At 31.9% G+C, this 10,486-nt stretch overlaps 1 protein-coding gene across 1 annotated transcript; it reads right to left on the minus strand.

Moving 5' to 3' along the window:
• Positions 1–6,163: 6,163 nt before the first annotated feature.
• On the minus strand, positions 6,164–10,152 carry LOC7461213 (cyclase-associated protein 1). Its single transcript, XM_002306064.4, has 10 exons — positions 9,513–10,152; positions 8,758–8,926; positions 8,587–8,651; positions 7,863–8,154; positions 7,628–7,775; positions 7,414–7,523; positions 7,238–7,293; positions 7,080–7,136; positions 6,800–6,943; positions 6,164–6,558 (listed from the first exon to the last, which is right to left on the minus strand). Exons 1-10 carry the CDS (start codon positions 9,783–9,785, stop codon positions 6,472–6,474), a joined length of 1,401 nt encoding a protein of 466 aa, XP_002306100.1. The 5' UTR covers positions 9,786–10,152; the 3' UTR covers positions 6,164–6,471.
• Between the last annotated feature and the right edge of the window lie 334 nt (positions 10,153–10,486).

The raw sequence follows: 10,486 nt of genomic DNA on the forward strand, positions 1-10,486 counted from the left end.
TTTTTTTTTTTTTATCTTTTTGTGTTTCTTTTTCAAAATTGTTTTTGTTATTTTTTTTAATATGGAGCTGGTAGAAAATTCAGCTTCGTAGTTTTTTTTCTTTAAAACAATGTGGATTGCTACAGTGTTTCTCCACATGGTTTTTTTTTCTTTTTTATGATTTTTTTTCTTTTCAGAATTGTCTTTGTCGATTTTATTTTTTTCATATTGAGTTAGTTGAGAATTTAGCTTCATAGTTTTTTTCTTTAAAACACTATGGATTGCTACAGTGTTACCCCATATTATTTTTTTTATAATTTTTTTCAAAATTATCTTTATCGATTTTATTATTTTTAATATTGAGCTGGTTGAGAATAACAACTGTAGATTTCCTCATGAAACACTATAGATTGTTACAGTGTTTTCCTGCAAGGTTTTTTTCTCTTTCAGTTTTTTTTATTATGATTTTTTTCTAAAATTTTATTTGTTCATTTTATTTTTTAAATATTAGTCTGGTTGAGAATTTAGTTTTGTATTTTTTTCTTTAAAACATTATGAATTGCAACAGTTTTTCTCTTTATAAATTTTTTTTTCTTCATAAATCCACGACAACTCATAAATATACCACAAGCCCGCGGCATCTAGTTATTATATTACACCGCGTGGCTCAAAAGTGAAAGGACCCATACCCAGAAAAGGCTAATTGAATTGTCTAAATTCTCCTAAGCTGTACAAATCTTACCATGAAGTTTTCTGCATAACTTGTCCGATGGGGAGAAAATATTTCCCAGCAATAATGTGAATTTGAGATAACGACTATCATGGGCCCGAGTTTAGACAATAACCCGAGCTGAAAGCAAAGGTCAGAAATGATTAAAATTTTCAAGCATGATTACTTTTGTATTTTAAAAATATATTTTTTTATTTCAAATTAATTTTTTTTAATATTTTCAATATACTAATATCAATAATAATTTTTTTTAAAAAAATAACAAATTATTTTAATATATTTTTAAATAAAAAATATCATTAAACATGAGATTATCAATTATTTCAATATATTCTTAAATAAAAAATATTGTTAAACATGAGATTATTATCAAATCAGTAATTGTGATTACATTTGAGTTTTTAAAAATGTTTTTGAAAAAAAATATTATTTTGATTATTTTGATTTTAAATTAATTTTTTTTAATATTTTCAATGTGCAAATATTAAAAAATGATTTTTTAAAAAATATATATATTAATATATTTTTAAATAAAAATATACTTTAAACATGAGATTATCAATAAACGTATTATCAAGAATCAAGATGGATCTGGTTGGGCCAGAAGTTACTTGGAAAAGGCAGGCAACTTCCACCAGCCTCAGCCACCTACCCATGTTTGGTATGGGAAGGGACAAAGAAATGGAAGGGGAGGGGACCGAGGGGTGAAGGATGGAGTTCAATGGTTTTTGCAACTTTTTAAATAAGACCCGTTTATTTGCTGGAAAGTAGTTTCTTTTTTAAAAGTGAATTCCGAGGAAAGTAAATTCCGGAAAAGTATTTTCCGATGTTTGGTAGTGTAATGAAAAATAAGTTGGAAAACATTTTCCAGTATTTGGTTATGTCATGGAAAATGAGCTGGAAAATAACTTATTAATATTTTATTTTTCTCAAGTTTATTAAAATAATAAGGAACAAATCTTACAAATTAAAAAGTTGAATGAGAATGAAATTGAAAAAAAATATAATTTCAAAAATTATCTCAAATAAAATAAATAATAACCAAAATAATAGAGATCAAATCTAAAAAATTAAAAAAAATGAAAGGTGAATAAATTAAAATAATAATAATTAACATTTCATAAATTATTTCAAATAAAATAAGTAACAATAAAAAAAATGAGGACCAAATTTGATAGATAAAAAATTTCAATAAAAAAATGATAAGAAAAAAGCAAATAGCAATTATAAAAATAAGGACCAAAATTAATATAAAAATTAAATTTTAAGAGATGGAATTGAAAAATAAATATTCAAAACAAATTATATATAGCAATCAAAAGTTTGAGGATCAAATTTGATATAATTAGCAAATAATGACATTTCTAAATTTTTCACAACTTTCGGAAAGTGTTTTCCGCCCAAATTTTCCAGGAAAACACTTTCCTGAAAACCAAGCCAAATTTTCCTTTGACCAACTTTTCTAATGGCAAACAAACACAGGAAAGTTTGGAAAGTGGTTTCCCGGAAACCACTTTCCGGAAAACAAACACAGCCAAAAGAAAAAACATTTTCCTAGAAATCAAACCAAATTTTTCTTTGACTAGAAAGTGTTTTCTGTTGATCGGAAAGTATTTCCGTTGACCGGAAAGTGTTTTTTGTTGACCAACTATTCTAGTGGCAAATAAATATAAAAAAAATTTGGAAAATAGTTTTCTAAAAAATAAATTTCAGAAACAAACATGGGCTAAGAAGCGTAGCAGTTTCGATTCTGTTCGCGCGCGTGTGTGAAATTCAACTGAAGTCAACTGATGCACCAATGCCTTTCTAGCTTTTTATTAGTCTCGATTTCCACGCTCCACAGTAAGACCGAAACTATCCATTTTAAAAAAAAAAAAAAAAACAAAAGATAATGTTCGGTTATTGAAATGAGATTAAAACAAAACATAAAAAACTGTTTATCTGAAAAATTTATAACAATAGTAATTAAGGCTAAATTAATATGGAATATCCCGATAAAAATGTAACTTAAATTATGTGACTGGAATAGTTGATAAAAACATAAAAACATAAAGAGATTCATAAAGCTTTCTTTTCAAAAAAAAAATTGTAATAACTTCTTAAATTCATAATTGAAATTATTAAACTTGAAATATCCAATTTAGAAAAAATACAAAATCTAATTTTTTAAAAATTAAATGTTAAATGATAAAATTAAAAAAAATCAATTATACAAAAGAATTGAAAAAACAATAATTTAAATAATGAAGATCAAGATTATTACTACTACTATTATTAATAAGTATTATTATTATTATTATTATTATCATTTCTATTATTATTAAAATTACAACCATTTTCACTACTATTATTGTTATCACTATCACTATCACTATAACTATCACTATCATTATTATTATTATTATCATCATCATCATCATTACAACTATTATTATAATGATTATTGCTATTGGAAAAATAAAAACCTTTAACTTGATTTAAATGATAGGATTGAAAACTATAAAAACTTTGATAAAATGACCAAGGAAAACAACAAGAAATCAAACGCAAAGAGACCATATTGAAATTATTATTATTCTCATAAAAAAAATCATAAACTTGATTTGAATGATAAAATTGAAATCAATAAAATTTTTGATAAAAAGACAGAAAAAAAAATCAAAGTAGAAGGACCGAATAGAAACATATTGTATATACAAATTAGAAACCAATGACTAAATTGAAAACAAATAAAACTTTAGCAAAATAAAAAATGACTAAAATACTAAAATCAAAACTAAAATGATTGAATTTGAAATACCAATAACAATGAGGACCATGCTATTTTTTTAGAGGTAGGAGAGAGAAAAAAGGAAAAAAATGGTCACAAGCGATAAAGTAGTTATATTTTGATTAAACACGTTACCTATCATGGAAAAGAAGACGATGAAGAATAAAATAATACAGTAAAAGATCATTTTTTTACCACCGGAAATCACTATATACGCCTCCCAAAGTGCACGATTGCTCCCACGTGCTTGCCTGTGATGTGAACGCGTAATTAGATTTTCCCAATTAAAAAATATTATTTTAATATTAAATTATAGCATTACCCTCAACCAAACCAATAATTAACAAACAAAAAACCAAGACTAAAAGACTCTAATACCCTTGATCCCTATTAATTAAATCTTTTTGGTGGTTCTGTGTAATTACACTGTGTATTAAAAAAATATCTAAATACTCCTACATGAAACAATTGATTTTTTTTACTATTAGGGGTATTTTGGTTAATTTAATGTTCATTAAAATTAAAATGATGAATAAAATATTATTTTAAAATAATGATATTAAATTTTTTTAAAATATATATTATTTTAATATACTTTTAATTAAAAAGTTACACCATAATACCAAAAACATTAAGTTATTAAAATATGAGATTTCAAGCAATTTTGTGATTGGAATTTCATATTGAGGATCTCTTTTTTCTCATAAATGTGAAAAATATTATGTGTTTGGTGTGATCTATGTTTTGCTTGGAGGAATATTAAATTTTTTTAAGAAATTAAGATTTCTTCATGCATGCGTGTTTGATAATTTGGTTAGGATGATTCGCACGATGTTAATTGTAAAAATATTTTTTGTGAAGTAGGGTTTCATGGGTTTCGAAAAAAGTTTGTATCATCAGCCAATTGTTAGTGCTCCAGCGATCTTCTGTAAAATTTCGGATGAGAAATGTAATTGGCAAATTCCACCTGAATGTCTTTTGTAAACCATTCCAGTTCTTAATGTTCGTTCATCCACAATTTGGTCTCCGGAAAAAAATACAAGTCTTCGTCGTCAAGTTACGATGAGAGCCCCTGTAATGGGGTGGGTCGTGACTTTCCAGGGTCAAGTCTCCCATCTACTGTTTTTTTTTATTATTATTATATTACACCGCGTGGCTCAAAAGTGAAAGGACAAAACCCAAAAAAGTCTACTTGAATTGTCTGAATTCCCCTAAGCTGCACAAATCATACCATGAAGTCCCATGCATAACTTGTCCGATGGGAAGAAAACAATTCTACGCAATAATGTGAATTTGAGATAACGACTATGATGGGCCCGAGTTTAGACAAGAACCCGAGCTGAAAGCAACGGTCAGTAATGGTCATAAATTTTCATTCATGATTACTTTTGCATTTTAAAAATAATTTTTTTTAAAAATAATTTTTTTTATTTTTTTTATTTCAAATCATTTTTATTTTTAATATTTTCTATATACTAATATCAAAAACATTTTTAATTTTTTTTTTTAATTTCATCTGTTAAACATGAGATTATCAATCAGTAATGGTTACAAATTTTTATGCATGATTTCTTGTGAGTTTTAAAAATGTTTTTGGAAAAAATATTTTTTTTATTTCAAATTAATTTTTTTAAATATTTTCAATGTGTTAATATTAAAAAAAATATATATATTTAAAAAATATTTTAATATACTTTAAATTTCATCCAATAAACATCAGATAAACATGAGATCATCAATAAACGTATTATCAAGAATCAAGATGGATCTGGTTGGGCCAGAAGTTACTTGGAAAAGGCAGGCAACTTCCACCAGCCTCAGCCACCTACCCAGTTGAAAGTTGAAATTTAGGCCCCACTTCATCCGTAAAAGTGAGGAAGTGACGTTCAGGGATGGATGTCACACCTAAATAATTGAATATGTACAGCATCCGGTGCGAATGGCAAACCATGTTTTGATGACTATCCCCACATCCACCATTCATGTGCAGCAGCAAAACAGTGCACCGCCATAGTAGCAGCATTACTAGAAGCATGTTTGAGACCGCGGCTGCATTCTCAAAAAATTTGAAATTTTTGTTTTTTAACTAAAATTTAATATGATTTGTATGTTTTGGATTGTTTTGATGTGCTGATGTCAAAAATAATTTTTAAAAAATAAAAAAACATCATTGACATGCATTTTAGCACGAAAAGTTATTTGAAAAGCACCCGCAACCACACTGCCAAACACGCTCTAATTCACCTCTCATGACTCCCATGCAAGACCCAACAACCCACCCACAAGTCAAATTTACGAGAGACCACTCCTAGACAAGTGGAGTAAATAATTCAGCGTGCCAGCAACGAGACCACATCGATAATCTTGGATGTAACCCAGGTCGGATCTCAAATTTGAACCCAACACACCAGTTCATTGCTCATCTCGTAAGAAGAGAGTACGTTGTTGGAATAACTGTTTAATCAAGCTAATTAGCCAAAGGGCTAAAGGATTAGCCTGGACGAGACTTGCATCTGATTGAATTTGCAGCATCTATTTCATGCAAACGACATGTTTATGTACCGACGGTTCAACGACTTCTGAACTCGATTGACTAAATCTTCACAAATTCAGTTTATCAACACAAGAGAGACAAGGGAAAGAAGTACGGATAGAGATTAAAACCAGGCTTCGACAACGCATAATAATACAAAAATTCATTCTCATTGCAACAAAAATGGCAGTTACAAGAACCTCACAACAAGACAGGCATGGAGAGACAAACCCTGCAAATAAAAATCATGCAGAAAATTCCAAAAAGTCTGAATATACCCACGCAATAAAGAAGGGCAGGAACAGACAATGTATCATGCATCACAATCATGTATCTACGGCAAATTGAATCAAGGAAAAAAAAAAAACATGTATTGAAGCCACCCCTCAGCCATCAAGAAAATAAATAAATAAAATAGGAAAGTAGAAATCAGCATCAGGTGATAGAAACTTGATTCAGTTACCCTCCAGAGTGGGAGACAGGAGTAGTTTCAAACTGGCCATCCTTGAACGTATGAATGAACTGTTGTGGCAAGGCATGCTCCACCTACAAATGAAGACACGGGAAGCCATTTCTGAGGAAATTGGAATGTAAAATTTCAAAAAAATTGCAACAAAAGGAATCTGACTGTGATTTGAGCATGCTATTAAGAGAGTGATGGAATTTGAACATTCAAACCCCCCACCCAACCACAAGAAAAGAAAAGTGACATCGACAAGGGATGACGAACTAAATCTTTGTGGATTAAGCAGGGTAGAAGGAAAACATCTGAAAGTTGAAAGCATACCAAATCTCCATCAGGTTCTGCACCAGGTACCAATATATTGATCTCGCTAGATTTAGCAGTAGTAATAGATGCCCCCAAAGAACCTTTGCTTAAATATAATTGACAGCCTCCCGTGTTGTCCACTGAAATTGTTGGAGCAGAACCCTTGAGCAGGGGATAAATTTAGATGTAACTTAGATCATGCTTGTAATCCATAATCCATAGAATAAGCATTATACTTATTTATCTCCAATTAAAAAAACAGTACCAACAAAGTCAAATATAATTTGAAATAAGATACCTGGCATTGCACCTCAACACCACTGCAATTCACAATCTCACAAGCAGCCACCACATCCTGTTTATCAAATAAAATAAGCATTCAACTCAAAAGGTGTAATGGTACATCAGAGCAGTAAACTATATTTGCATTTTTCTTTCAGACTTTCTCATACTAACCGTGAATACAACCCCCATCTTAGTGCATTTGTCGATTGTTATATTGTTAACTTTCCCTGCAGATTGTGAGAATCAACTAAGCTGCTTGTGGATTTCTAAACAGAGAACATGATATTGGGCAATGTCCATAGATGGATGGTTTGCATTTGTATATTTTTACAAAGTATAAAAATTACCTTGAACCTGCAAAACTGAATCTTTGCATCCAAAAATATACACAGACTGTTTTGCATCACAGTCATCAATTACTAAATTCTTTCTTCCAATTTGATTCTCAACAACCCACCTGCAAAAAGGGGGAACCAAAGACACGATATACAAATCACATTCCATGTCAACTTGATGATTAAAATTAAAATCAAAACCATTTTCAAAATTACAAATACTCACTTACGACCCATTTGAAGTTCCAGTTTTGGAGGCCCTGCCTTGGAGAAAGAGGGTGAACTAGTACGGCTTTCTTTTTCACTAGCACCAACAACACCAGTTCTATCAGCACGGTTCTTTGTCTTCATATTGTCTGTGACCTTTCTAAGACCTGGGACATGAGAAAGCAAAAACAATGACCCAAGATATCTTTTGACGAATTTATTTTTTTAGTGGAGAAAGTGAAAAATAAGATTACCTGAAGTCACAGGCTTCCCAGAACTGATTTCTTGGAAAACAGCAGCCATCCCTACTTTTGGCTTTGATGATGAAGGAGAAGAAGATTCAGAAGTGAAGAGAGAAGCTGGTGGAGGAGGTGGAGGAGCGGGAGCGCTTGGTGCAGCAGCTTTTGCTTTGGCAGTTGCACTCCACACTGGACCCAAGGGATAATGACTCTTTACATAATCCCTCAAACCTGGTAAATATAACTCCTTCAAAGCCTTGGCCCATTCAACATGATTTGGGTCTTTGCTTTTGTACTCTACAAGAATCTGAATTTTACAGAACAAAATGTTAGCAACGATTAATATAGTTTCCTTGTTCACTAAATAACTCGTTTTCATTTGCAACAATATAATGTGAATACAGGGTGGTTCAATGCAGGTATCAAACACCAAATAAGAATACAAAGGTTTACAGAAGAAAGATTTGTATAAAGTCATATGGCAAAATCAAAATAAAAAAATTTGCAGGATTGGTGGCTAATTTTTTAATATAGAACGTCACGGGACTCCTTGAAAGACGATGCTTTATACATTAATCAAGGCGTGCTTTTAATGCAAAACTTTCCTTTTTGGTTCAGAAACATCCTCTTCAAGCTAACAGTTCTATTTTCTTCCTACAGCTAACAATTACAGAGAACATCCCTACTTAGTGGCAGCTCCTTATAGTGAGTTGCAAGGATCCAGCTGATCATAAAGTACCTTATTATTGTAAAATTCAGCCATTTGCCAACTTTCTTCCACGTGCGCAATAGGCATGCTCATACCTTAAATAAAAAAAATAAAAGAAAGAAAACAATATCAGAGTTTTACATGGAAGAATCAAGACCTATATGCTATTAGAATATAGAATAGACAACGAAATTCACTTACCACAATCTTTTCCAGTGTAGGCAATCCAGGCTAAAGCTGTGGAACTGTCAGCAGCTGCCTTCAGGTGGTTAAAGAAATCAGATCTCCTTCCCTCTGTCATTGAATTTGCTTTCATGATCACTTCATTTAATGGCTTGAGAAATTCAGCCAATCCTGCAAGATCGGGCTTCTGCACCAATGGAAGGAGCCATTCAACATCACGAAATTTCATTTTCTCTATCAATGGAAATTTCCAAGGAAATCAAAAGCGGACAGCAAGCCCCTAACCAGTATCTTGAACCCTTCACTACTTCTATGTTAACCCATTATTTCTATCCCGTCTTCAGGTTCTCGTTCAATATTTACAACGTCAACTACATTGACCACCAGAGAACAATGATACCATAAATAACGAAGACATACTTTTCCTATTAAATATTCTAACATGAATTTCACTTCATCGTGCAACAATGACCGTTCTCGGTTAGATTGTCACCGAAGATGACACTTCATAAGAACCTAAAATTAACACTGATTTCTCAAATAAATCCTTACAGCCATGAAATATTCATACATTCTCATAACATTTCAAGTTCCCATTCCACAGGGACATTAGCATTTGCACTTTCTCAACAAACCTTCCATTCAACAGAAAACAAATACTTAAAAACTAAATCAAAATCGACCTGTCAAACACATGAATTGTCATGGCGCCAACTTCGTTACTTTTAAATTAAAACCTCAAAAAACATAAAAAAAAATTAATAATTTAGTACCTGTGTTTGCTTGATCTTAATGAGAAGTTCCTTTTGCATGTTAAGAGCTTGTTCTAGAATCTTCGTGACTGCTAAAACTTGTCCTCCAATCTTCTCTCCAGCGCTCGAAACCCTACCGAGGTATGCCCCCATGAAATCTTCGAACGCTACAATCGACGGATCCGTCGCTGAAGCATCATCCCCGCCACTCCCCGCCACACTTCCCCCTCTCAACGAAAGTGCTTCTAATCGCGCCACCGCCGATTCTAGCCTAGCCATTAGCCTCTCCTCCATCGCCCCCTCCCAATCCTCCCCTTTCTCTCTCTAAATCTTGGCAAATGTTTCTCTCTATAAAACGGCGCCGTGATGGTTTCAGATAGAGTAGATCTGGTGGTGGATGTAATTAAATAAGAGCTCGTTTTGCCTTTTTCGCTGTTAGGCAACGAAACACAAAACAAAAAAAAAAAAGGGTGGCGATGGTAATTTGGAGTTCTTGGCGGATTTTATTTTAGGGAGTTTATGCGAATCTGAGTGACACGTGTTAGTTTCAGAGTGCAACTTGGCTGGTTTTGCGTTGTAAGAAGCAGGAAGACCTGCTAGGCTGCTAGTTATGAATTACGGCTTCACTTTTTGTTGCGGGAAATTGAATATTGAAGGACTAATTTTACGTAAAACTCAGTGTTTTATTTCAAATTCAATGATTAATAGGTCGTGGTTAATTGAAGTAGGGAAGATGGCTAGTGCAGGTCAGGGTCAGGAGATTTGGATTTTTGTCTCTCCCGTTATTGATAGCAGTAAATTCTCTCATTCCAAGATTATTAGAAGAGCGAATCAAGAATTAAATGCCTGACAATTCGGGGTTAGATTATAAACTATAGTTATTAATTTGACTCGGCTAACGAGTTGATTACGTGATCGGTCAGAATTTTTAATAAATTTGGATAATTCGATGGCTTCACCTGTGTTTGGTTCAGCCCACACGAGGCTCTGCCAAT

The sequence above is a fragment of the Populus trichocarpa genome, chromosome 4, assembly GCF_000002775.5.
Source record: "Populus trichocarpa isolate Nisqually-1 chromosome 4, P.trichocarpa_v4.1, whole genome shotgun sequence".
NCBI lineage: Eukaryota > Viridiplantae > Streptophyta > Magnoliopsida > Malpighiales > Salicaceae > Populus > Populus trichocarpa.